We start from the raw sequence: 27905 nt of genomic DNA, 5'->3' as shown, positions 1-27905 counted from the left end.
TGTTCTCTATGGGCCAAGCTGTGTTTCCTTTTCCTTTTTCTGGGTGTAACCAACCAATCAGGATCAGCTTCCCCATTTGGTCACAGCCAATCACCTTGCACGCAGCCCTTCTGGCAAACATGTCACCCATGAAGCTGTGTGTTCCTGGTGAGTTTCTTATATTTGTTGACGTTAACCTGTATAACTCCTAGATGGACAGGTTAACCTGTGTGCGGAAATATTAGCAATATCATTAGTCTGGAATCTCTTACAGACTGTATGTGTAGAATGCACTATTTGGTAGAAAACCTCAAACCACCGCTTTGAAGGGGGAAGCCACGCTAAATTGTAGCTTGCCATGCGTGGATGAACTGAGTTTGGGTTTGTGGTGCTTGTACTTTCCTCGTTGATATCTGTGTCTCGAGTATTTACGTGTATACCGCAGCGTTGTTATAATATTTTACGTGAAAGAAGGGAGTAATTTAGTGTTACTTCTTGGGGTGTGAATTGTTGAATTTTACTTTCCACGGCAGGTTTCATCAGATGCAGACCTGCCCATTGCCCCAGGCAGGATAACAGCATTCCTTTCTCGCTTGTTGAGAAATCCTTGTTTGGGTTCAGCGAGGAAATGTATAAAAAGAAAACGTTAATGCACAGATAAAAAATGCCTGTTGATAAATGCCTACAACATGAAGACTGTATTCGTGCATGACTGTTCGCCACCCCCTTTTTGTGTTTAATTATTGATATACAGTATACATGTATGGGATGTCAGGGTCAGAAAGGCTTCTCTGCTTGCCTAAAAACTATCAGAATATTTGTCCTATTATATTGTTTTCATTTGTTGCAAACAGTCTACTCTCTTTGCTTAATTTTGTAGTGTTTCTCCTGGCTTATGTGGATGTTAGATTGATTCATTTATTTTCCGTACCGCTTATCCTCACTAGGGTCGCGGGCATGCTGGAGCCCATCCCAGCAATCTTCGGGCAAGAGGTGGGGTACACCCTGAACTGGTCGCCAGCCAATCACAGGGCACATATAAACAAACAACCATTCGCACTCACATTCACCACTACGGTCTATTTAGAGTCTTTAATCAACCTAGCATGCATGTTTTTTGGGATGTGGGAGGAAACCGCAGTACCCGGTGAAAACCCACACAGGCACGGGGAGAAGATGCAAACGTCTCACAGGCGGGGCCAGATTTGAACCCGGGTCTTCAGAACTGTGAGGCGGATGTGCTAACCAGTCTCCCACGGTGCCGCCGGATGTTAGATTTGTTGATGTAAATTAAACTTTTAGCAAAGAGACTCTTTCTTTCACCAGTCAGATTGATGATGTACAGTATATGGCACAGTTGGATGCTCTTATGCTGTGTTTTTGTACAGTATTGTTGTTTCTATAGTTGCAACTTGATGTGTCTTGACATTACACACTTAGTTTTCGAGATGTCAACACTGCATTAGTTCCATTGTGTTTGGTAGTGAATTGATGAAGAGTACCATAACCCTGAACAAATCATCTGATCTAGTAATTAAAGGATACCATGTTAATCTCTGTTTTACTTAAGAAATGCACATATAGTAATGTGATCCAAAAATTAGGTTTATGACCCTAGTGAGGATAAGCGGTACAGAAAATTAATGAATGAATGAATTCCCCAATTCAATCATTTTCATGATAAAAATGTTCAATTGGCAGGCACTACGTTTGAGTAATGGTTAGCACATCTGCCTCACAGTTCTGAGGGCGTAGGTTTTCTAAAAAGTATTCTGGTTAGTTAGAATTTTTATTTTATTTTTTTTAAATTTTCCATTTGCAAATCACAATTCAACCATAGGTTATCAAAATCAAATACAAGCTTGTTAATGTTTGGAGAGTAGTTTCTTGCCTGTTCATTCAAATCCAGCATCATGAACCTTTTTATTGTTGTAGACTGCATTTTTTGCTGTAACCAGTGTTACTAGTGAAACTTTAACACTATTAGTGATACACCCCCTACTTTGTTATTCATATAGCCCAGTGGACATGACTGACATATACGGTACCCATTTTTACACCCTCATCTCATCAATTTATATCCTCTCAGTATGACTGTGTTTTTTTTTGTGTTCAGGTGATAAACTTTGCAGTGTAGAAGACTGTACTCCCGGAACAGGCGTGTACCTGCGGCATGGTTACATTTACTCCTCGCTAGCGGGTTACGTGCTCAAGAAGAATGAAGGCGAAGAGGTGAGGGGTGCGGTGGGTCGTGTGTAGTCAGACAAAGCTGCCGAGGCAGTCAGACGTGTGGGCGTGTGTCACGGCGTTGTTCAAGGAACAAGTCTTCAGGCTGTTTAACAACAAATGGAATCAAAAGAATGTAATAGGTTAAGTATTTTTATTTTTTTTTACAAAACATGTGATTAGTTTGTTTGTCTTCTTTTCTAGTTACCAGTTATCTCTGTTGTGAGAGAAACAGAAACCCAACTACTGCCAGATGTCGGTGCAATTGTCACTTGTAAGGTAAACGTGACCTGTTGCTGTTAATTCTTTAGATGTTATATGTCATATTGATAAACTGGGAGGTGTCCTTAATTGTAATTCACAAAATAATTACTCAACACAAACAGGAAGAACAATTTAATAGCACAATTTTCACTTGCAAAATACATTATTGCGCTTAAAACAGATGCAGTAAAAACTGAGAATCCTAATAAAGAGTGGTTATACAGTAAAGAGGTGGTGGAACCTCAAAGTACAGAAAATCATACATGGAAAGAGGTTACCTAAGAACAAGTGGGGCACTGTGAGGGCCAAAGAGAGGAGATAAGAATGCATGCATATGCAGCGTAGGGCAAAGGTAGAGGTGGCAAAGGCCTAACAAGAGGTGTATGATGACATGTATGCCGGGTTGGACATTAAAGAAGGGGAGAAAGATTTATACAGGTTGGCCAGACAGAACGATACAGATGGGAGGGATGTGAAGCAGGTTAGGGTGGCTAAGGAGAGAGATGGAAATGTGTTGACTGGATGGAAAGAATACTTTGAAGAGTTGATGAATGAGGAAAATGAGAGAGAAGAAAGAGAGTAGAAGAGGCAAGTGTGGTGGACCAGGAAGTGGGAATTGAGAGAGGCATTAAAGAGGATGAAAAATGGAAAGGCAGTTGTTCCTGATGACATTCCTGTGGAGGTATGTAAGCCTCTAGGAGAGGTGGCTGTGGAGTTTTTGACCAGCTTGTTCAACAGAAGCCTGTTCTCAGTCTCTAGCTCGCACAGTTCTCCAAGTAAGAAGCAAACCACCTTCAAGCTGTTTGTTACTCTGTTGATGTTGCCTGTAAAACTGACACATAAACCAAAATAAATTTAATGGACCTCCCGGATACAAGCGGCTGAAATGAGTTTCCTCCGCAGGGTGTCCGGGCTATCCCTTAGAGATAGTGTGAGAAGCTCGGTCATCCGGGAGGGGCTCAGAGTAGAGCCGCTGCTCCTCCGCATTGAGCGGAGCCAGATGAGGTGGCTGAGGCATCTGATTCGGATGCCTCCCGGACGCTTCCCTGGTGAGGTGTTCCGGGCACGTCCCTCCGGGAGGAGACCCCGGGGACGACCCAGGACACGCTGGAGAGACTACGTCTCTCGGCTGGCCTGGGAACGCCTCAGGATCCCCCCGGAAGAGATGGAAGAAGTGGCTGGGGAGAGGGAAGCCTGGGCATCCCTGCTAAAGCTATTACCCCCGCAACCCGACCTCGGATAAGCGGTAGAAAATGGATGGATGGATGAAATTTAACATTTTATATTTACAAAACAAAATGTTTAACTAAACTGTATTACTTTGTCTCATGAGTCTGCTAGATTAATGAATGTGAAACGCTATGGAGGGGCTAAAGGATATTAGCATAGATGTTACATTAATTATAAACATTTAAACAACTGCTACTTTAACGCGCATGAAACAGCAACACATACAAACAGCAAACTACAGTACTCGCTGGCATATTCTCTGCTCTACACAGATGAACATTAAAACTGGAAAAAGTTACTGTATTACACTCTTATTTATGATACAACTCTTGTAATAAACCTCAGTGCAGCCCACCATGTTGTGGCACCAGGTGGTGCTTGCTTATATACTGTAAAAAAACAATGGCTTAGAAATCCTTGATATAGCAGGGGAACACTAAGATTGTATATCAATATGCATTAGTCGTTTAATACAACTGTTGCTTGTGAACAGAGGTGGATAGTAACACCCAACATTTACTCAAGTACCATTTTGGATACATTGTACTTATAATTTTTACTTTTACTTGAGTATTTATGTTCAGAAGAAATGGTACTTCTGCTCCGTTACAATGATCTAAATGACGCTCGCTACATTTATTTATCAACTCTTGCTTATTTATCAGTTATTTCGTGCATGACCTACCGGTTTAGACTACGACTGCGACTTCCGCATTGGGCGCAGTTTACTCCAATCCAATGTAAGCGCTAGTGCTGTTTAAGTCTAGTTCAACAATCAAACGACACAATGAAGTCACATGACTGCACACAGCGTCTTCTATTGGGTTTCACGGGTGTAGGTATCAAAACTAGATAAGCCAGCCCGGCTAATCGACGTGCCTACATGGCGACCATGTTGGGAAGGTCGTCATTAACATTGAAGGCAACGGCGCGAGACTTATGTTTACATTTTAGATGAAGAAAAAACTAACAGCTTTCATGTGTTGTAGTATTTGTTTGGCACTTTCTGCCCAAACGTGGATATTTCAGCCCACTTCTAACTTGAGAAAATACCTTGCAGTCAATTGCGGATGTTTTGTTGTTGTTTTGGCTCTGCATTTTAGTCCACATTAGCCCTATTTTATGTCAGGTAACTGTAAAACATTCATCTCTTGGGTTACGTGCTAATCTCGTTCACACTGTAAACACACACACAAACAGTAAAATCAGAATTTGCACATTCACATTTTATTTTATTGATGTTCATGCTGGCGGCAACTGGTTAGCACATCTGCCTCACAGTTCTGAGGACCGGGGTTCAAATCCCGGCCCCACCTGTGTGGAGTTTGCATGTTCTCCCCGTGGCTGCGTGGGTTTTCTCAGGGTACTCCGGTTTCCTCCCACGTCCCAAAAACATGCGTGATAGGTTGATTGACGATTCGAAATTGTCTGTAGGCGTGAACGTGAATGGTTGTTCGTTTATATGTGCCCTGCGATTGGCTGGCGACCAGTTAAGGGTGTATCCCAACTCTCGCCCGAAGATAGCTGGGATAGACTCCAGCACACCCGTGACCCTAGTGAAGATAAGCGGTACAGAAAATGGATGGATGATGTTAATGCTCTGATTAAAAAGAATCAGGAAGGTACACACCATTTACCCAGCACCCAGTACTACCCATTAACAGTACTCTTACTTGAGTACAATATTTGGCTACTCTACCCACCTCTGCTTGTGAGTTTATTTATACATGTTTATTAAAGACTAACAACATGGCCTTGTTCTTTGAACGGACAGGTAACTAGCATTAATCCCAGGTTTGCCAAGGTCCACATTCTTTATGTCGGCTCCACACCGCTGAAGGACCGCTTCAGAGGAACTATCAGGTACATTTAAAGTGCACTTCAAAGGATAATAATTTTTCAGTGTCTCGCCATTCACTGTTTCACGCAAAACTACTGCTCATCATCTAACCCACAGAAAGGATGATGTCCGGGCAACAGAGAAAGACAAGGTTTGTTTAAAAAAAAGACGGAGTGACTTTGTATAGATTCTGTATATTTCACAATTTAATTTAGAATGATATGCCGTTGCCTGATTTCCTCTGCAGGTGGAGACGTACAAATGTTTTAGACCTGGAGACATTGTCCTGGCAAAAGTGGTATCCTGTGTCTTGTTTTTTTATGTTTTGTAAAGCATTTTAACATGCCACATATTAGTTTAGTGGCCTTAGATCACAGTACTAAATTTTAAGTAGTTTTACTGATTTCATTGTGTTATATCATTTGGTGTCGTATCCTTGACCTGGACTGAAAGATTTCTCTGGGTGACGTGCAGTCGAACTATTTGCTGACGACGGCTGAGAATGAGCTTGGGGTGGTGGTGGCCCACAGTGAAGCAGGTAAACTCTGTGAAACGTAGTGAATGAAAGGAAGTCTGCAACATCCTTTTAAGCACAGGGTAGCGCATCTAGTTATTTTTTATTGTTTAGTTATTGTGGTTATAGTGCAGTGGTGTAGAATTGCATGATACTGGTTGGAATATTTTAGATGCAGAATTTAGCTACTTTAAGTCAGATACACATGTAAAGATTTTTAATATGGTGTGACCAAATGTGGCTACACATCAATAAAATAGCCTGTGTGTTACTGCTCTAATAGTATGTAGTGGCACGGTAGTAATACTCTTCACCTTGTTTTTTGTATTGTGGTAAGACTTCGGGAACACAACATATAAACAATTCAATCCTAACCACTTTATGACATGGGAAAAGTATCTTATTTCACTTAATTTGTTATATCATCTCTGCGTTCAACTAAACAGGCCCATATTTCGTAATGAGTAAGTTAATTTGTGAGTAGATTTAGATGGCATTTTTAATTTTTGAGTGTATATATACTTTTTGTGATGTTTCTCATGTAAAATATGTGCTTCGGCTCAATAAAAGTTGGCGAACACTAAATGAGTTGCTGCACCAGCTTCAAAACTTCGTAATTGGCTATCTGTCTATTCCATGCGACTACTATGATGAGTCTGTGGCTTGGACCAAGCAACAGTTCATATTTGACATTTACACGTGACGGCCCTGACCTCTTTCCAAGTGGATTCGAGGAGAATTAAAATGCAGTCAAAAAGGAGGGAAGCAAGACGTACACAGAAGCAAAAAGTGATAGTCTGGCAAAGTATTTCCAGCAAGGAATCTAAGAATTTCAGGCAGTGACTGCATTCATTCAATCATCTTCCGTTCCGCTTATCCTCACTAGGGTACCGGGCGTGCTGCAGCCAGCTATCTCCGGGCGAGAGGTGGGGTATACCCTGAACTGGTCGCCAGCCAATCGCAGGGCACATACAAACAAACAACCATTCACACTCACATTCATACTTACGGGCAATTTAGAGTCTTCGGTTAACCTACCCTACATGCTTTTGGGATGTGGGAGGAAACCGCAGTGCAGTGACTGCAATGGATTTTCATTCAAGATTTTTTTGGGGAGGTTGTATTTGTTGAAATACTTGAGCCACTCAAAATTGTGATAATCTGCCTAAAATGGTTGGTAAATACTTTTCTGGACCAAACTACAACCCCAATTCCAATGAAGTTGGGAAGTTGTGTTACAGAATACAATGATTTGCAAATCATGTTCGACCTATATTTAATTGAATACACTACAAAGACAAGATATTTAATGTTCAAACTTCTAAACTTGATTGTTTTTAGCAAATAATCATTAACTTTGAATTTTATGGCTGCAACACGTTCCAAAAAAGCTGGGACAGGTGGCAAAAAAGACTGAGAAAGTTGAGGAATGCTCATCAAACACCTGTTTGGAACATCCCACAGGTGAACAGACTAAATGGGAACAGGTGGGTGCCATGATTGGGTATAAAAGGAGCTTCCCTGAATTGCTCAGTCATTCACAAACAAAGATGGGGCGAGTTTCACCTCTTTGTGAACCAGTACGTGAGAAAATAATCCAAGAGTTTAATTAAGGACAATGTTCCTCATTGTACAATTGCAAGGAATTTAGGGATTTCATCATCTACGGTCCATAATATCATCAAAATGTTCAGAGAATCTGGAGAAATCGCTGCATGTAAGGGGCAAGGCCGAAAACCAACTTTGAATGCCTGTGACCTTCGATCCCTCAGGCGGCACTGCATCAAAAACCGACATCAATGTGGAAAGGATATCCAATGTCAGTAAATACAGTTCGGCGCTACATCCGTAAGTGCAACTTGAAACTCTACTGTGCAAAGCAAAAGCCATTTCTCAACAGCACCCCGAAACGCCGCCAGGTTCTCTGGGCCCGAGCTCATCTAAGATGGACTGGTACAAAGTGGAAAAGTGTTCTGCGGTCCGACGACTCAACATTTCAAATTGTTTTTGGAAATTGTGGACGTCGTGTCCTCCGGGCCAAAGAGGAAAAGAACTATCCGGACTGTTAAGGACGCAAAGTTCAAAAGCCAGCATCTGTGATGGTATGGGACTGTGTTAGTGCCAATGGCATGGGTAACTTACACATCTGTGAAGGCACATACAGGTTTTGGAGAAACATATGCTGCCATCCAAGCAACGTCTTTTTCATGGACGCCCCTGCTTATTTCAGCAAAACAATGCCAAACCACATTCTGCACGTTAGAACAGCGTGGCTTCGTAGTAAAAGAGTACGGGTATTAGACTTGCCTGCCTGTAGTCCAGACCTGTCTCCCATTGAAAATGTGTGGCGCATTATTGAAGCGTAAAATACAACAACGGAGACCCCGGACTGTTGAACAGCTGAAGCTGTACATCAAGCAAGAATGGGAAAGAATTCCACCTACAAAGCTTCAACAATTAGTGTCCTCTGTTCCCAAATGTTTATTGAATGTTGTTAAAAGAAAAGGTGATGTAACACAGTGGTAAACATGACCCTGTCCCAGCTTTTTTGGAACATGTTGCAGCCATAAAATTCCAAGTTAATGGTTATTTGCTAAAAACAATAAAGTTTATCAGTTTGAACATGAAATATACAAAATTGTCTTTGTATTCAATTAAATATAGGTTGAACATGATTTGCAAATCATTGTATTCTGTTTAGGCGGCGCTGTGTACGACTGGTTAGAGCGTCTGCCTCACAGTTCTGAGGACTGGGGTTCAATCCCCGGCCCCGCCTGTGTGGAGTTTGCATGTTCTCCCCGTGCCTGCGTGGGTTTTCTCCGGGCACTCCGGTTTCCTCCCACATTCAGTGGTAGGTTAATTGAAGACTCTAAATTGCCCGTAGGTGTGAATGTGAGTGCGAATGGTTGTTTGTTTACGTGTGCCCTGCGATTGGTTGGCGACCAGTTCAGGGTGTACCCCGCCTCCTGCCCGATGATAGCTGGGATAGGCTCCAGCACTCCCGCGACCCTTGAGAGGATAAGCGGCTCAGAAAATGGATGGATATATTCTGTTTTTATGTTTAACACAACATCCCAACTTCATTGGAATTGGGGTTGTATGTGGCCACTGTCAAGTGTGATGCATAGTATATCATTGTCTTGACTCATTTAATCACACTTGTTTCCTTGCAACCCAGGTGCACAGATGGTTCCGATCAGCTGGTGCGAGATGCAGTGTCCACTGACTCATGCCAAAGAGTTTCGCAAAGTCGCAAGGGTCCAGCCAGAATATCTGCAGGCGTGACAATCCTGAGACTCATTTTTCAAGGAACACACAGCTTCCCCCTCCCGATCTCTGGGTGACTGTTTTGATAAATAGCGTTATGTCTGCACATTTTGTCTGAGTATTAGCTTGGAAACACGACTGCAACATCGAATGGACACACTGCTCTCTGTCCAGCAGTTAAGTTGTGCTAATGAAATCATGTTGCCCATTGCATAAACATCAGACCTTAAGGCTAATCTTGCAGTTTGGACTCCATTAAGGAGCAATTCAGATGCAGCTTAATGAGGCTGCTCTTTAAAAATGGCCCATTGCATTATTCAGTTTAAATTTTCTGGTGCTCTCTTTCCCCACCACACATCAAGTCCATTTGTATCAAGTTAAATTCCTTGTTTTCCAGCACATTATGAGCCTACAACAAACAAGCAGAAACATTTTTCTTTTTTTTTTTTTTTTAATGAAATGAAGAACACTTTTCTGTCCAATTGCAGATGTTTGTAAGAATAAAATAAAATAAAAATGTTATCCTCCAGCTTTGCCTTTTTTATTCTTGTAATTGTACTTTCACAATTTGGGCTGGGGGGAGGGTGTTTCAAGCAAGTGTCTGTCATACAAATAACATTTGTGTAGTATTTGTTTATTTACAGGGATTCATAAAGTAAAGATCTTGATGTAACTGAAAGGACTAAAGTTAATACAATATTAAAACAGACCTACAGAGCGCCGGTCAATCATCAAAGCGGACAGATCGACATGTATTGACATCGATGGTGAACTTTTTGGACAGTTCACTAAACCCAAGTCCGGCGCCTCTACTATTTAAGTCTATTCGGCGTGAGTGGGCACGATCAAACTCTCCCATGAGTCCTTGCTGCAAATGTTCCTGTGCATCCTTGCAGAGTGCCATATTTGGCTTTGCAATGCTTGCAGCGGCAGCTGGCTGGAAGCCCTTCTTGAAGCCGCCCATCAACCTGAGGAACTTGTGCTTCTGTTGGGAGCTTTCAAACTGGGCAGTGCCCCACTGACCAAAGCCCTTAGGACATGAGATTTGGGGGACAGTTATTAGAAATTGACACAAATACCTGTAAATGGACTTGTCTGACAATACTGAGGGTTATTTTACTTATACACTCAAAATCTTTAGTTACAATTGATTTTGTATTTTATTATTTTTATCTCATATCTTTGTTGCGCAATTGACCATACGCATGGATGGTAACACTTTATGCATTTCTGGTCTAAAGGTTAGCTTGGGTACGAGTTTCCGGTGTCCATTGAATTCAAGCTACTAAGATGCCATCTGATGGAAAAATAACCGCTTTCTTTAAATGTGTTATAACATGGAATTGTGTATTAGCTACTTTCAATCGTTTAAAAAATTTTTTTTTTTATGTTTTTAAATACAAAGGGATAGCTCCTCCAGCTGACACTGCTCTGTGCCACTATGTTCGCCATCAACTCTGTTGTGAGTTTCAACACGTTTCTCATGTTGTCACTATGCATTAGCATGGCACCCGGAAGTTAACACACCACGTACCACAAATGGGTGCATAAAAGTGTTGCGTGCAAAGAGTCATTTAATGGATGTGACATTCAAAGCACTTTAAAGAAAAGTCCGAACAACAAAGGATCACTGACTGAAGGTTGGCGCACTTGTTGAGGCCGAGAGGCTTTGTCAATCTCCATCTGTAAAGCCTGTCGTCTTTCCTGTGATAGAACACAACACTATATCAACAAATATAGAAAGGAGTCTGCAGAATTAGCAGAACAGTGACCATCCTGAAAACATAGTCGAGTATTAAAGAAAGAACCAATAGCTTTGGGCACAGAGGGCCACAGAGGGGTGGGTGGTGCCCAGTCTACTGCTCCGCAAGAAGCAAAAACAAAAAAGTGCAGACTGGCACAAGATGGACCGGTAGGTGGTGGGGGACCACTGTACTATTGGACTACAAAAATAAAACAATGCCACATTTTCATTGGGTAAATTGCAGTATTTTTAAAAAAAAATTATTATTTCTTTTGTCAGTTTCAAGTTATTTTAGTGATCATTGCGAGTGTTTCATTAACAGAGTGGTACAACAATTTTGTCCGTGTGTACTAAAAATGCAGTAGGTCATATTTGTTTGTTTGTCCAACTCGGGTCACACCATCATGATTGTGGGGTGTGGACGGTGGTACTGATGTCATAGTACAGTGATTCCCAACCAATGTGCTGTGGCACCCTAGTGTGCCATTAGAGATGTCTAATCAGGGATGTCAGGGGGAATTATTCAATTTCACTCAATGTGTCCAAAATTCAATTATTCTTCATTAATTACAAATATATCTTTGTTCATCTATGAGCGACATATAGTCACAGGCAGAACAATTGAGTGTTCTTCCACTCGATGGCAGAAGGTGCAATAAACCTTTGCATCCACCTGTTGTCATTCATACAGATTTTAGATACGTTTCAATCAGTTAATTTGGGAGTAAATTGAGATTCATCATTATTTACATGGTCCTACTTTTTGTGACACTTTTGTTTGGGGTGGTGTGCCAAGAGATGTTTCTTATGTAAAATGGGTGCTTGGCTCAATAAAGGTTGGGAAACACTGTACATAGTGATTTAAATTGTGATAACCAAAATGTAATGGTTTCTTCCTTGGGACCCCTCTACAATGTTGCATAATCCTGCTGTGACTATCCCACTAGTTACTGTAAAAATATCATTAATACAATAAAGGCATAAATTATGTTACGGCAGTTAATGGAATGTGAGGATTCAAAGCAAAGCAAAAATTGTGCTTTAACACAACGTGGCGCAGATTTTCACCTGGTTGATGGTCACCTCATCAGTGTTTCCAGTCTTCTCTGACAAGAAGACTACGTCTGCTTGGCGAGCGTCCTGAAACACAAACCCCAAAATGTTTAACCAAGCAGAGCTAAAATGTTCAACAATATCAAACAATGATACACTCACCACCTGGTTGTACAAGTCTTTATTAATTCCCTTCTCCTTCTTAATCATCTTCATTACATTTGTGTAAGAATACACTTCCTCAACCGGTTTCAATTCCCTAAAAGAAATCTTCTTTTTGCTTTCCTTGCTCTGTTCCTGGTTTTCTTCTACTTTTAGTTTTTTCTTCTTTGTAGATTGAGTCTCTTCTTCTGTGCCGAGCCCATAAGACTTTTTCTTCGTGGCCTTTTCTCCTTTTTTCCCCCGTTTTCTCCCACCTTCCCCAATGCCAACCTTGCTCTTTGTGACTTTTTCTTCCTTCTGTGCTTCCTCTATGGTATCCTCAGGTTTTCCATTGTCTGGTGAGGCATTCTTCTTTTTTTTCTTCTTCAGCTTCACCCCATCAACCTCCTGTCCATCTGGTGTTTCTGCGGCCTCCACACGCTCAGCTAATTTTAGTTTAGCGAGTTTCTTCTTTTTTGTTACAGTTATTTCATCCTGTTCCACTTTGTCCTTTTTCTTCTTTGCCTTGTGTTTAATTTTCTCCTCGTCTCTCACAATTGGCATCTTATTGTGTTCTTTCTTGGCTTTCTTTGGCACCTTCTCTGCTTCTACCGCAACCCCAACATTTTCATGTTCAATTTGTGTCACTTTATCTGTCATCTTTTTCTTCTTACGCTCACTTTTTTTCTCTTCTCGTTTCTTTTTGCTGACTACATTGTCATCTGTAACATGAGAACCATTAATATATTGAAACTCAGTTTTTTCTTTCTTGGCTTTCTTTGCCACTTTCTCATCAAGACAAATATTTTCATGTTCAATCTGAGTTTTATTCTTTGACTTTTTCTTATTCCCTGTTTTTTCGGTTCCCTCTTGTCTATCAGTCAGCTTTTTCTTGATTTTTGCTTCTTTGCCATTTCCGTCTATACTATTCGAAACATTCACCACCTTTGTCTTCATTTTCCTCTTCTCTTTCAGTTCACCACCTATTTCTAAAAACTCCAATATTTGCACTCCCGAGCCCTCTTTTTTTACTTTCTTCTTTTTCTTTTCCACACTGTGTGGGTTGCCGTCAGCAATTGTGGGGTCGTCCATTTTTGGAGGCAAGGTTTGTTCTTTCTTGCGTTTTTTGTTTTTCTTTTCAACATTCTCTTCTATCACATCCCCAAAGTTAATTTCCATCTTCTCCTCAGGCCTTTGCAAAGGAGCACACCTGTGGTTTGACTGGAGAGGAAAAAAAACTGGTTATTGGTTCAAATTCAACACTTTGTATTTGATTACCACTCCAATCACATAAGTGTTGCCTAACAAACCTTTGAAGGCTGCTGAGGGAGAGATTCCTGATCAATGTCTCTTTGCAGAGCAAGTCGCTTCACCTATTGGGGACCACATTCAAATGGAGTATGACCCATATTAAATATAATGAAGAAACAATCACATTTGGCAAGATCCTGTAACTCTATTGAGTACCATCAATACTACTTCACACTGCAGAGAGGTTCTTCAGACTAATATTGTTTGTGTGTAAGTGTAATGTTAATTCATACCCTGGCCAAATTGTGTGCCATTTTATTATTCGATGGGCATCTTCTGTCTGAAAATGACAAGAAAGTGGCAGAAGATTATTCTATTTTCTAATTTTGTTGTCTTTCTTTTATGTTGTGATGTAAACATTTCGCTGACAGTTTTGAAGAAATTACTATGTTTTCCGCCATTGGAAAAAGATCTTGGCAACTTCATGCATTTGTTCTGAACAATTATACTAAGGGTATTTAAAATTACATCATTCGACTTGCTGACGTATTGCGAACAAGTGAAAATAATTTTGGGAACTAAATATTTTTTTCAAAATGAAAAAAAAAAAACAATTAAAATAGCAATTTTCCAATATTAATACACACTTAACACAACGTTTTACAGTATTGGGCCCATTGTTTGTTCATCTCCATCTACCGATAAATGATGGACATTCAACAAATGCAATTTCCCTTTAACTCGGTATTTGGCTAGCGCATGAATGAATACCTTTTTTGGATGCACTGTATATTACATAGATTACCTGATCAATGACAACAACCTTGTTGGTTTTTGGTGCAATCGTTTCAGAAATAAAGATCACGTCATCCGAATCTGTCTGAAATAAATAAATGAAATAAACAATTTTAGCTGGTTTTACTTGTTTCATTATTTCAGTATTTTCAAAAAGGACAAGCATTGCAGTGCACCTTTATTTAAAAAAAAAAAAAGTATTATTGTGTGAGTGCAGTCCAACTTGATGGAAAAAGAGAAAGTTACAGGGCATCTAATCAATAACTGACACCCACAAAAGAAACTCCTGTGAATGCGATCGTGCAATTCTTCTATTCGGTTCGTACCACAGTAAACCTTGCTGCAACGTTGCTATTGCTGTACTCTTGTTTGAGGGTTGAAGGAACTAACATAATTTACACTTTAACTGGAAATGTAAAAGGCACAAGGAAACCCGCATGAAGAGTTCATTGATTTGACAGATGCGTGCTAGCATCGTGAAGCTAATACCAGGGACAACTTAAATTGTTGTCTAACAAACACTCATTACGCAAAATAAGATACAATTGGAATCTATATATGATAACCGTTTCACTTACTTGACACACTTTATTCATCACGTGTTGACAGGAGATTTTTCCGACCCGGAAGCGATTTCGTTTGGTTCCGGTGAGAGCGAGACTGGACACCATATCAAAGTGTAGTCCATGTGTCCGTTTTTATCAAATAAATTACGTTGGTTTCTGAGTTTATCATATATATGATTATTCTTTACACTTTTACAGGATATTTTTTGTTCCTTTGACAGGATGATTGGTTTTCACTGAGTAGAATGACACTGTACTGTTGATGGGAATACAGTATGCATTCCATCCATTGTCTTCTGCTTTTCCGAGGTCGGGTCGCGGGGGCAGCAGCTTCAGCAGGGAAGCCCAGACTTCCCTCTCCCCAGCCACTTCCTCCAGCTCTTCCGAGGGCATCCCGAGACGTTCCCAGCCCAGCCGAGGGACGTACTCTCTCTAGCGTATCCTGGGTCGTCTCCGGGGTGTCATCCCGGTGGGACGTGGCCGGAACACCTCACCAGGGAGGCGTCCGGGAGGCATCCTAAACAGATGCCCGAGCCACCTCATCTGGCTCCTCTCAATGCGGAGGAGCCGCGACTCTACTCTGAGCCCCTCACGGATGACCGACCTTCTCACACTATCTCTAAGGGAGAGCCCGGACACCCTGCGGAGGAAACTCATTTCGGCTGCTTGTATCCGGGATCTTGTTCTTTCGGTCACGACCCACAGCTCGTGACCATAGGTGAGGGTAGGATCGTAGATCGACCAGTAAATAGAGAGCTTCGCCTTTCGGCTTAACTCCTTCTTCACCGCAACGGACCGATACAAAGTCCGCATCACTGCAGACGCTGCACCGATCCGCCTGTCGATCTCCCGTTCCATTCTTCCCTCACTCGTGAACAAGACCCCAAAATATTTGAACTCCTCCACTTGGGGAAGGATCTCACCCCCGACCTGGAGAGAGCAAGCCACCCTTTTCCGATTGAGGACCATGGTCTCAGATTTAGAGGTGCTGATCTCATCCCAGCCGATTCACACTTGGCTGCGAAACGCTCCAGTGAGAGTTGGAGATCACAGCCTGATGAAACCAACAGAACCACATCATCTGCAAAAATCAAAGATGCAATACTGAGGCCACCAAGCTGGACACCATCTACGCCTCGGCTGCGCCTAGAAATTCTGTCCATAAAAGTGAATCTGTGACAAAGGGCAGCCTTGGCGGAGTCCAACCCTCACTGGAAACGAGTCCAACTTACTGCCGGCAAAGCGTACCAAAATCTGACACTGGTCGTACAGTGACCGAACAGCCCGTATCAGGGAGTTCAGTACCTCATACTCCCGAAGCACCACCCACAAGACTCCCCGAGGGACACAGTCAAACGCCTTCTCCAAGTCCACAAAACACATGCAGACTGGTTGGGCGAACTCCCATGGACCCTCGAGGACCCTGCAGAGGGTGGAAAGCTGGTCCACTGTTCCACGCCCAGGACGAAAATCACACTGCTCCTCCTGAATCTGAGATTCAACTTCCTGAAGGACTCTCCTCTCCGGCACTCCGGAATAGACCTTACCAGGGAGGCTGAGGAGTCTGATCCCCCTGTAGTTGGAACACACCCTCCGGTCCTTCTTCTTAAAAACGGGGACCACCACCCCAGTCTGCCAATCCAGAGGCACTGTCCCTGATGTCCACGCAATGTTATAGAGGCATGTCAACCAAGACAGCCCTACAACATCCAGAGCCTTTAGGAACTCTGGGCGAATCTCATCCACCCCCGGGGCTCTGCCACCGAGGAGCTTTTTAACCACCTCAGTGAACTCAACCCTCAGAGACCCCAGAATCTGCTTCCTCATGGGAAGGTGTGTCGGTGGAATTGAGGAGGTCTTCGAAGTATTCTCCCCACCGACTCACATCGTCCCGAGTCGAGGTCAACAGCGCCCCATCCCCACTATACACAGTGTTGATGGTGCACTGCTTCCCCCTCTTGAGACGCTGGATGATGGGCCAGAATTTCCTCGAAGCTGTACGGAAGTCGTTCTCCATGGCCTCACCGAACTCCTCCCATGCCCGGGTTTTTGCCTCAGTGACCACCAAAGCTGCATTCAGCTTGGCCAGCCGGTACCCATCAGCTGCCTCAGGAGTCCCACAGGCCAAAAAGGCCCGATAGGACTCCTTCTTCAGCTTGACGGCATCCCTAACCACTGGTGTCCACCAACGGATTCGTGGATTGCCGCCACGACAGACACCGACTACCTTACGGTGGGTGAAGTTCTGCCGGAGGTGGGAGTTGAAACTCCTTCTGACAGGGCATTCTGCCTGACGTTCCCAGCAGACCCTCACAATACGTTTGGGCCTGCCAGGTCGGACTGGCATCTTCCCCCACCATCGGAGCCAACTCACCACCAGGTGGTGATCAGTTGACAGCTCCGCCCCTCTCTTCACCCGAGTGTCCAAGACATGCGGACGTAAGTCCGATGACACGACCACAAAGTCGATCATCGAACTGCAACCTAGGGTGTCCTGGTGCCAAGTGCACATCTGGACACCCTTATGGACAATCCATGGTGAGCACAGAAGTCTAATAATAGAACATCACTCGGGTTGTGATCGCAGGGGGGGGGGGCGTTCCTCCCAATCACGCCCTTACAGGTCTCACTGTTATTGCCCACGTGAGCATTGAAGTCCCCCAGCAGAGCGATGGAGTCCTTAGCAGGAGCGCTCTCCGGCAACCCCTCCAAGGACTCCAAAAAAGGGTGGGTACTCTGAACTGCTGTTTGGTGCATAGGCACAAATAACAGTCAGGACCCGTCCCCTCAAACGAAGGTGGAGGAAGGCAATAAGTATACCCACACCTGCTCGGCGCCTCTCACCATGGGCAACTCCAGGGTGGAAAAGAGTCCAACCCCTCTCAAGAGGACTGGTACCAGAGCCCAAGCCGTGCGTGGAGGCGAGCCCGACTATATCTAGTCTGAACTTGTCAACCTCCCACACCAGCTCAGGCTCCTTCCCTGCCAGGTTTGAGCAAAACCTCCAACATTATTAGAAATTATTTGCAACCTTGTTACTGTAATTACAGTAATTATAAAATGTAATTAGTACACAAATAAAATGTTACTTCCTTTATTTAATTGTAAACAACGTATTCAGCAATATTTTTCCAATTTTTCTGTTTTATGCATAACATAGGTCATAATAAGTCTGTTGACTCTGGCCTTCCCGCGTGACGTTTGCATGTTCTCCCTGTTTTTGTGTGGGATTTAGTACTTAAGTAATCTGCCTTCCTCACACACTGGCAAAAAACATGCATGTTGAGTTCACTGAAGTAAACTGGTTAAATTTTACATTGGCGTGAATGGTGGTTTGTCTATACAGTACGTGCGCTGCTATTAACTTGTGACCAGTTTTGACTGTACTCTGCCTTTTGACCAAAATCAGTTAGACTAGGCTCCAGCTCACCTGTGACCCTAATGAGGACAAGATATATATATATATTAAAAACAACAACAAATGAACAGATAGTATTTCAATAAATTCGCGCATACCAGCACACGGGTCTGATAACAAATGAAGGTAAGCTTTAAGAGAAAATGTGCATATGTATTTGTCACTCTGTGCAAATTACATTCGAAAGATTCATGTTATGCTGCCATAAAATGGTGAGAGTGGAATTGCCATAAAATCATTAAAAGGTAAATACCAGTGCTTTTCAAACTTTATAACACACTTGATTAAAAGTAATTTATAGAAGGATATTACTGTACATAACATTGTAAACTGTCAAGATAATATTTGCAGTGTACAAAATTGTACCATAACTCTCACTCACAAAATCAACATAGCAGAAAACTCACAATAGCTCATTAATTAGTCAGAAAGTCAGATTTGGTGCACAATGGGGTGCTTGATTAGATTGGCTGCAGTAAAACTGTTTTGTTTTTTTCTGCTTGACGTCTGATGCATTTGAACACCCACAGCCTTAGTGAATATTTTGAGTCACAGCTTGTACAGTAATATAAAAAACAGTTGCATTTGCAAACAAAGGTTTTCTAACATTTTATCTCAACTGACCATGTTAGAAATAAAAGTTTCAAATTTTCTAAGAACCACATTGGTGTTATACACATTGGCGACACTCACACATTATAATTAAAAAAAAGAACATACTAAAAGTGGTCGAGCATAGTGTCTACATCACACTTTTGTTGGTCAGTCGAGTTGTATCAAATGATATTCATTGGGACATAATGATGGCCAGATGCCAATCAAGATATTTCTTGTTAGTCTCTTCCAATATTGGTAGGATCTTTTGGCAGCTGGCCAAAAAGTCTTTTCTCCACTCAATATGGACATTAAAATCCTAGAAAACACCCAAAATAAATCATACTGACAAAATATCAAAATATTATACTTTTACAAGATAATAGATCTCCAATATTACCACACAGATACCATATTATCTCTGATAAAGTGCAAAGTACAGCCTCCAAGATATCTTAAACCTTGTACTGTCTCTCATGTATTTCCACTCATTGGTCACATCATTAGGTACACTTGCACTAGTGCTTCTCAAACATTTTTGAGCCAAGGCACCCATTTTACATTATAAAAATCTCACGGCACAGCACCAAACAAAAATGTCACAAAACGTATGAATACTGAAATAATTATCATCTCAATTTACTCAGAAATGGCCTTACGAAGCGTGAAATCTGGGGTTGGTGAATTAAACACTAAGCTGATATCCTCAGAGGAAGCCATGGCCTCTTCTGTTATATGAATGGCAACAGGTGGTTGCGCAGGTTTATTGTATCTTCTGCCATCTAACAGGAGGTTTGAATTGTTCCGCCTGCCATTATAAGTCGATAGATGAAAACAATCTTGTGTAATTAATAAATAAAAATCTTCAGACAAATTTAGTGAACTTGGATAATTTCCCTGATGACCTCTCATGGCACACTGGGGTGGTTAGGAATCACTAATCTAATGAGAACCAATGCAAGAGCTTTAACACAAATTATTCTTTTGCAAATAATGTTCCATTTCAATTAACACTGTTGTCACAATGGTATTCATTTAACAATATGCATATTATTGTGGTCATATTGTAAAACTAAACTGGATCATACTGAACTGTGTTTATAATATTTTGTTTACTGTATTTAACTACTGCACATGAGAGTAAAGACAGTACTTTTAATACAGCTCTTGTTTTGGTCCATATTAGATTGCACAGGTAGGAGGTGTACCTAATGCATTCACTATTGAATGTATTGGTAAATGGCTTTTTAGGTCGTCCATAGACTTTCTTTCCGTTACATTCATATGCATATTATGCAAGATTTCGGGCAATACGGACAATGCCGAGAAAAGTCGGAGACAAAGCAAGCTTTTGTAAGGCTGTGCTGTAAATTCATATCCTGAAGGTTTATATCATCCTCAACCCCACACATTATCGCCCCACCTCAAACACTTCATGCTAGCTTATTTACATATTACAGACATCTGTGCGTTGATAATACTAAAGCACTGTAACTGCTATTTACACCGGCAAAATGTACTCAACTGTAGTCACTTCCAGTCCTTTCATTTTGAAAAAGCGACCCAAACCTTCAGCATTTGCCTTCAAAATGCAGAATTCAAACATGTACAGTATGCAGAAACATCAACAGTATTGAACGGTTGTCAGTCCATCCTGTATGATATGTTCTGTCTTTTTGAATTATTACTCCTGGTCAGGCATCGGGAAATAAAGGAGCATACATGTGACACAGGGATTCGAGTCACATTACCACTTTACCACAGTCGTCTTCCGGTGTAGTTAATGGGGGCCGTGGGCATCTGTATGGTGGTGCAAAACAAGGGGATCAGCTGGATTAATAGTGTTATTGTTCATGACTGACATATTTTGAGAGGCACACTTACCGTACCACCATTCATAACAAGAGCCATTTCAGTTGGTTGGTAGACATGACCTCTGAAGGCGATGCCAGGGCGAACACTCCCATGACCGCTCTGGTAGTTTCCACTTCGGGGACCTGAAAGCAAAATCAAAAGTATCGTCATCCAATCAAGCAAATGGTGCATCATTTGATTTCATGTCAATGTAGTATTATGTTAAAAAAATTACTTTTTTTTTTTTAGAAATTGCCCAAAGTACCTAAAAGGAAAACAAATTAAGGCTAAAAATACATGATACAGTGCTTGTATTGCATTTCATAAGAGTTTTACAGTTTCTGTTGTAATTGTTTAATGTACTGTAGCTACAGTACATGTTATGTTTCAATGAAAAATTACATGTTTTATTATAATCATATTTATTTGTTATTAACATTTCAAATGTACGTAAAATTTGTTTTTTTCCCCTAAATATTCTCTGCCAATATTCTATTCTATTTTATTGTACTGAATTTTATGATAAATCTAAGAGGCTGTAAAATAATTAGGGTTCAAATCCAGCAGCTTGATTGGGTTGTGTATAGTTGAGCACGTTCTGTGGTCAATAAACCTACATTGCATGATTTTGTGTGACTGTCACTTGGAATGGTTTTCATTTATACTATTTTGGTAAGCTTCAAGTGTCTCTTTAAGAGAAGTCTCCCCCTCTGTTGTAGATGAGGATCATGCTATTATGGCCTACACTCACAAAGTGGTGCCTTCAAGTGGGTTGGGCTTAATGTAAGTCAGAATCTTTTGGATAAATTCACTCGATGGAGGTTTCTTTTGATCTCTCTTATATTACATTCATTCACATGACATTGAATGGCAAAAGGTCCCAATGATTTGTGTTTTGGTTGCCTAGCAACTGTACATTTCCAACTGGTTTCTGCCATCACCTCAATGTCAAAAGTGTGACTTCCCATGTTCCACTTGGAGGCAGAATTCAATTAAAGGTGTGGTTGGATGGTTGGTGGTGGTCGGAGGGGCAGAATGGCAGCCATGCTTCCGTCAGTCTGCCCCAGGACAGGTGTGGCTACACAATTATCTTACCACCACCAGGGTGTGACTGTGGAGTAAATGAACAACGTGTGAAATTGTAAAGCGTATTTGAGTGCCTAGAAAAGCGCTATACAAGTGTAATGCATTATTACACAATAACACACACAGACATACACGACACGGGCGTACTTGCACCATGCTCCTCCATAGAAAAGGCCTGGTTTTCCTGGAAGGGTTGGTGAGAGTGTACGGGGAGCTCATCTCTGAAATGTGGAGGAGGAGTTGTCTCAGTGGTCTCAAAGAAATCTTGCCTGCTGCATTGTGAACGGTTCCAGAGACATAGGTGGCTCTCTGGAATGCCGTGAAACAGCAAAAGGATCCAGCCTTGAACAACCAGGGCCACTGCCAGAGCAGGCTCGTCCAGCACACGGTCCTCCGCCTTTCCCGCGCCTCCTCCTGACCTCCCCACTTTCCCCCTCACCCTCACTGCTTGGCTCCCATAGAGATAAAAGCCAAGCCAGGCCACCCAAAGCAACGCTGATGCCAGACTTGCCAGGAAGAGCCACACTGCATTACACTTCCATCTCCTTTTGTCACTGTCTTCTTCTCTATCCTCATCAGTGTCATGAGCTGCCTCTGCCCCCAGTTCCCCCCCACACAGCACTACCCCTAGAGAGAGCCCCATCGCTATGAGGAGCAGCCCTAAGGTGTAGCTGCATGTCAGAGCAAAGTCCAAAGGAGGATACTCACAGGCTGGATGACCCTCCCTGACTACAGTGAGAAGGACCCATTCAGCAGAAATGATCCCCTGAACCAAAGCTAGTGCCAGGCCCAGTGCAGCCAGCGTGCTTCCGGACGGGCTCGTCTTCCCAGCCACCAGCCTCCTGAGCCTCAGGCCCTGGACCAGCAAGCTGGAGAAGCAAAGGGCAAAGAGGGGGCCCCAAAATGCTCTGCGAACCACACAGAAGACCTGATTCTTTCCCACAAGGAAAGCCAGAGAGATGGGGAATATGCCAAGGAGAGTTCCTAGGAGCAGGAGAAGCGGTCCCACGCCAGAGCGTCTGGCCGGGTCTGAAATGGAGCGAAGTTTGACCAGTAGGAGCACAGCGACAATCAGAGAGGTGAGGCCCCCGCTGCAGGCCACTGCCTCCAAAACAACACCCCACACTGACTCCAGGTCACACAGCACTCTGTAAGGGGGCTCCACATGTTCGCTACATCCCAGTGGAGGAGGAGGTGATGGGTGCGATGTGCAAGAGCCGATCAGTAGCACGAGGACGATGGGGAAACTGTTGACAGCCATCTTAAAGGGATGTTGAAAACAAGAGGAGAAGCAGTTATGCGAGAAAACGACAGGAAAGTCACACACATCATAGAGATAAATTATTGAGCACTGGTTAAAAAATAAAAATAAAAATCTGTCACAGATCAAACATCAATATTCCTCTCTTTGGAAATACACTTATGCTCGCACAGCACAGAACAGAAATGATTTTAGCACTGGGCAATAGTTTCCATGGCAACGGGAAACAGCGTGGGCTGACATCGCACGCTGGGCTTTGAGAAGTCGAGCTTCAAGAACCAAAACCCCCCCACACACACACACACACGCACACACACACAGGCACACACACACACACACGCACGCACAGAAAATGCACATACATTCACGCCCACAGACACACACTCACACACACGTCCATGCAATAATTATGCATCATTGTTAGGCCCTGTTGGGATATAAGAAATGCCCTAATTTACTTTTTTAGTCATGTTAACCAGTAAACTGGTCTAAGTGTCCTCACTTTTGGAGACACTTCACATTTAAAACTAAAATTATTTCCAACAAGCATTGCAACACTTACACTTCTAGATGATTTCAATGTTTTCCGACTTACCTCTGATAGATTAGCAGCTTCAATTCTTAATTACTGATAATGGATAGGCATCATATTCTTCATGCAATCATTTTGAGAGTTCAATTAATTCTAATGAAAATGCCACTTAAAATCCTCAGGTTCGCAGGGACCAAACAGCTTCCAGGTTGCATTTGAAAACGTCCTTTAAGTTGTTTTGTTAAACAGATCGTGTCCTGCTGCTGTTGCTGATGCTGCTGCTGTGACACGACCACTCTCAAAAAACGATGATCAATTATTTACTACTTGACTGCTTCTGCCTCATCTTCAAATAGCTCATGTCTCCCTTTCTCTCTTTCTCCCGTGACTCTCCAGCAACCTATGTCGTCCTTTTCATCCCAGTCACTCTGTCTGCTTGTTTCGCTCTCCCTGCTTAATGTTGACTGTGCGGAGGTGTCACCAGAGATGCAATCCCAGCTTTGCTGGTGCTCACCCACAAATGGGAAGCAGGGACTTCTGGTGCACACAGGAAATAATGAGCACAACACACGCAAGGTTTTTTTTGTTGTTTTTTTTTTTTAACTATGTATTTTATTCCACACTTCTACGTTGTACTTCCTAAGATTCATTGTCACACTGAATCATAGCTGAAAGGGGATGGCTGCGTCTTTAGACTCCCTTTCTGTGGTGACGCCAGAGTAGATCAAAGCAACAATTGGCAAATTGTTCATATCGCAAGTGTCCATTGGGAGTGAAGCTAGCTCAGTGAGGAGGGGATTGCAAGCAGATGGTTTGCACTCTGAGGCCACGTGGCCATCCTTTTAGGAAATGTTACAGAACAACCGATCATTCAGCCAAGACTCCCTATAGGGTGGACTAATCTCCTGCCCTGGACATGTGCTTCATATCTGAAGAAGGACGGAATCTGAAGGGGACCACGGCAATCAGCAGGAGCCATAGAACTTGGCAATCAAGCCAGTTTGGATCAGTGTAGAAGAGACTTTTGCTGGCAGATACTACATCAGTGACAGATTACAGTCAGACACAAGAGAAGCCAAAGCTGGCTTGTGGTACACAAATAAACTGAGACACAAACAAACACGTAAGGAAAGGAGAGCAATAGTCTCATCCAACCACTGAGGAAATACTAATATGTCAGGCAGGAGAGTTATCACACTGATCAGAATCAGAATCATCTTTATTTGCCAAGTATGTCAAAAGCACACAAGGAATTTGTCTCCGGTAGTTGGAGCCGCTCTAGTACGACAACAGACACTCAATTTACAGAACACTTTTGAGACAGAAAGACATTGACAACAACAAAAAACAGTCACTGAGCAATAAAAGGTTGCCAGTAATGTAGTAATGCCGGTACAATTATTATTATTATTATTATTATATTTGACAATTGTGCAAAAAGATGCAGAGTCTTCTAGCATTTAGAGCAGTTTTAAATGACTAATAGAACAAAAGTCCGGTGCAATGACCATTGTGCAAAGGGCGCTGAGACTTCAAGGAATGTATGCAGTTTAAAGTGACTAGTAGTGCGATAATCTGGGACAATGTCGATTGTGCAAATGTTGAAGATGCTACTCAGGCACATGAGTGGCCAGTATTGGACAACAACACGTTGCAATTAGTGCAGCGTGGCGAGACTACTACAGTGAGTGCACGAGTAATACATAATTCGCCCGACAGAAATGTGACAACAAACTCAAGACAGAAAATTGGCAGCATGTTGCAATGGAATTGTAAGTTAACTATTTAAGAAGTTAATGGCAAGAGGGAAGAAGCTGTTGGAATGTCTGCTTGTTTTAGTTGGCATTGATTGGTAGTGGCTACCAGAGGGAAGGCGCTGGAAGAGTTGGTGACCAGGATGTGGAGGGTCCAAGAGGATTTTGCATTCTCTTGTCTTAGTTCTCAAGTCCTCAAGGGTTGGTAGGGAGGTACCGACAATCTTTTCAGCAGTTTTGATTGTCCGTTGCAGTCGGAGTTTGTCCTTTTTTGTATCAGCACCAAACCAGACTATAATGGAAGAACACAGGACTGATTCGATGACTGCTGTGTAGAACTGCCTCAACAGCTCCTGTGGCAGGCCGTGCTTCCTCAGAAACCGCAGGAAGTACATCATCTGCTTGGCCTTTTTGAGAATGGAGTTGATAATGAATTCCCACTTCAGGTCCTGAGACACTGTAATTCCCAGGAACATGAAGGTCTCGACGGTTGACACAGGGCAGTTGGACAGCGTGAGGGCAGCTGTGGCGAAGGATGCCTCCTGAAGTCCACGATCATCTCTATAGTCTTGAGCATGTTCAGCTCCAGGTTGTGTCGGCCGCAACACAGCTCCAGCCGCTCCATTTCCTGTTGATATGCAGACTCGTCACCATCTTTGATGAGGCCGATGACTGTGGTCTCGTCTGCAAACTTCAGGAGTTTGACCGCCGGGTGCGTTGAGGTGCAGTCTTTCGTGTAGAGAGAGGAGACAGCAGACAGAGGACACAACCTCGGGGCGTGTCGATGAGGTGGCCTCCCCCAGCCTCACCTGCTGTGTCCAGCCCGTCAGGAAGCTGTAAATCCACTGGCAGATGGCAGGCGAGACGCTGAGCTGGAGAAGCTTGGAGGAGAGGAGTTCGGGGTTGATGGTGTTGAACGCAAAGCTGAAGTCCACGAACAGGATCCTCATGTAGGTCCCCGCGCCGTCGAAGTGTTCTAGGATGAAGTCCAGTCCCATGTTGACCGCATCATCCGCAGACCTGTTTGCTCGATAGGCAAACTAAAGAGGTCCAGCAGGGGACCTCTGACGCTCTTGAGGTGGTCCAGCACGTTCAAAGTACTTCATGACCACAGATGTCAGAGCGACAGGCCTGTAGTCATTCAGACCCAAGATTGCATGTTTCTTGGGGACTGGGATGACGGTGGAGTGTTTGAAACAGGATGGTACTTCGCGCAGTTCCAGAGATCTGTTGAAGATCTGTGTGAAGACTGGAGCGAGCTGGTTCACGTTGACTTTGAGGCAGGATGGGGACACAAGGTTTGGGCCTGCCGCTTTGTTAATCTTTTGTTGTTTGAAGATCCGTCTCACATCCTGTTCGTGGATGGTCAACGCATAAGTCAGAAGTGTGATGGTGGTGTGGCTTGGGTGGGTGTGGAGTGTGAAAGTGTCCTTTTCAAATCTGCAGTAGAAGGTGTTTAAGTCATCGGCTAGTCTTTTATTGTTCTCAGCTTGGGGGCGGTTGTTCGCTTGTAGTTGGTTAGCGATTGATTGATGAAGAACTACAGTGACAGTTGACAGTTGCATGCAAATCCATGCTTATGTTTGGAGGGTTATGTGTTCCCATGTTCTAATGTATTTCCTTGAATAACAGTTCTATAACTGATCTCCTTATGGCTTTGGATTCAGAGCCTAAATACGTACGTAGGTATTTGGGAACCAGAAAATTCTTTCCATGGAAATTTACACAGGTACAATTTATTTTGTCTTTATTTAATCCCATTAAATATTCATTAATTACGAGTTACTGTCTGACAATAACTCATCTGGAAGGAAACATGAACATATGCATAAAATTACATGAAAATCCATTCAGCAAATGGATCCCGTATCCTCTGAATCCAAAGCCATAAGGAGATCAGTTATAGAACTGTTATTCAAGGAAATACATTAGAACATGGGAACACATAACCCTCCAAACATAAGCATAGATTTGCATGGGCCTCTTGAGTTGTTTTTTTATTTTTTTATTCATGGTGAAATGTTTCAGGGACAAAGAAGTGGTGTTTCGTTTTAGCCTTGGACTGCTCTGAACACTTAGAGCCTTTCTGTGTGGGGTTTGTATGTTTTTTCAATTCCGGCGTAGGTTTTCGTCCCGGTGCTGTGGTTCCACGGCGCCCGCCCTACAAACACAGCAAAACATTTGCCTTGACTAAAGGGAATGAAACCACCCATATTAACAATTATCAGTGGAATAACAAGTAAACATAAATAAATAGCAAGTAAAGAAACAACTCTGAAAAACAAACTTTGGGACTCACCACTTGAAATTATAAAAAAATATATTTTCTCAGCCCACTGTCAGTCATCTGTTATTACTTTTCTCCCCTTTATGGAAAGTTAATACTGAAATACAGTGGGTTACGGTGGGAGTCTACTTTTGTCCCCTAAACCAGGATTCTCAGCCACTGTGCTCTGGCACATTTGTGTCTGGAGAGACCGTCACAAGTGCCATGGGAAATTATCCAATTTCACTTAATTGGACTAAATCTATTTAT

At 42.7% G+C, this 27905-nt stretch overlaps 3 protein-coding genes across 8 annotated transcripts; 1 reads left to right on the top strand and 2 right to left on the bottom strand.

Moving 5' to 3' along the window:
• Positions 1-35: 35 nt before the first annotated feature.
• exosc1 (exosome component 1) lies at positions 36-9849 on the top strand. Its single transcript, XM_061769607.1, has 8 exons — positions 36-147; positions 2096-2211; positions 2410-2484; positions 5474-5562; positions 5657-5690; positions 5787-5837; positions 5993-6077; positions 9232-9849. Exons 1-8 carry the CDS (start codon positions 120-122, stop codon positions 9336-9338), a joined length of 585 nt encoding a protein of 194 aa, XP_061625591.1. The 5' UTR covers positions 36-119; the 3' UTR covers positions 9339-9849.
• Positions 9415-15122, bottom strand: knop1 (lysine-rich nucleolar protein 1). Of its 4 annotated transcripts, XM_061769603.1 has the most exons (8): positions 14883-14945; positions 14315-14389; positions 13803-13849; positions 13569-13631; positions 12280-13479; positions 12133-12204; positions 10956-11024; positions 9415-10350 (listed from the first exon to the last, which is right to left on the bottom strand). In XM_061769603.1, the coding sequence occupies exons 3-8, from the start codon at positions 13821-13823 to the stop codon at positions 10045-10047; spliced, it is 1731 nt and encodes a 576-aa protein (XP_061625587.1). In that variant the 5' UTR covers positions 13824-13849; positions 14315-14389; positions 14883-14945; the 3' UTR covers positions 9415-10044. The 4 variants fall into 4 exon arrangements, with proteins under 4 accessions (XP_061625587.1, XP_061625584.1, XP_061625588.1 ...); XM_061769600.1 differs by lacking the exon at positions 13803-13849 and having other exon boundaries at positions 14883-15122; XM_061769604.1 differs by lacking the exon at positions 14315-14389 and having other exon boundaries at positions 14883-14955.
• Positions 15123-18420: 3298 nt separating this feature from the next.
• On the bottom strand, positions 18421-24118 carry gprc5bb (G protein-coupled receptor, class C, group 5, member Bb). 3 transcript variants are annotated; one of them, XM_061769605.1, is made up of 4 exons: positions 23679-24118; positions 21955-23083; positions 20767-20879; positions 18421-20682 (listed from the first exon to the last, which is right to left on the bottom strand). In XM_061769605.1, exons 2-4 carry the CDS (start codon positions 23081-23083, stop codon positions 20638-20640), a joined length of 1287 nt encoding a protein of 428 aa, XP_061625589.1. In that variant the 5' UTR covers positions 23679-24118; the 3' UTR covers positions 18421-20637. The 3 variants fall into 3 exon arrangements, 2 of the variants coding, with proteins under 2 accessions (XP_061625589.1, XP_061625590.1); XM_061769606.1 differs by having other exon boundaries at positions 21970-23083; XR_009788034.1 differs by having other exon boundaries at positions 20662-20682; positions 21678-23083.
• Between the last annotated feature and the right edge of the window lie 3787 nt (positions 24119-27905).

This window comes from Phyllopteryx taeniolatus, chromosome 4 (genome assembly GCF_024500385.1).
Source record: "Phyllopteryx taeniolatus isolate TA_2022b chromosome 4, UOR_Ptae_1.2, whole genome shotgun sequence".
In the NCBI taxonomy this organism is placed as follows: Eukaryota; Metazoa; Chordata; class Actinopteri; order Syngnathiformes; family Syngnathidae; genus Phyllopteryx; species Phyllopteryx taeniolatus.
This window is presented reverse-complemented; position numbering and strand designations above follow the sequence as displayed.

Coding starts and splice junctions, on each gene's coding strand:
- knop1 (XM_061769600.1), bottom strand. CDS start 14,975: ATGGTGTCCAGTCTCGCTCTCACCGGAACCAAACGAAATCGCTTCCGG. Junction 14,390..14,882: donor TGATGAATAAAGTGTGTCAA/GTAAGTGAAACG, acceptor TATTTATTTCAG/ACAGATTCGGATGACGTGAT. Junction 13,632..14,314: donor AGGTTGTTGTCATTGATCAG/GTAATCTATGTA, acceptor GGTCCCCAATAG/GTGAAGCGACTTGCTCTGCA.
- exosc1 (XM_061769607.1), top strand. CDS start 120: ATGTCACCCATGAAGCTGTGTGTTCCTG. Junction 5,838..5,992: donor ACATTGTCCTGGCAAAAGTG/GTATCCTGTGTC, acceptor CTGGACTGAAAG/ATTTCTCTGGGTGACGTGCA. Junction 6,078..9,231: donor GGTGGCCCACAGTGAAGCAG/GTAAACTCTGTG, acceptor CTTGCAACCCAG/GTGCACAGATGGTTCCGATC.
- gprc5bb (XM_061769605.1), bottom strand. CDS start 23,083: ATGGCTGTCAACAGTTTCCCCATCGTCCTCGTGCTACTGATCGGCTCT. Junction 20,880..21,954: donor TGCAAGTACGCCCGTGTCGT/GTATGTCTGTGT, acceptor TTTTGCTTTCAG/GTCCCCGAAGTGGAAACTAC. Junction 20,683..20,766: donor TTGTTATGAATGGTGGTACG/GTAAGTGTGCCT, acceptor ACCACCATACAG/ATGCCCACGGCCCCCATTAA.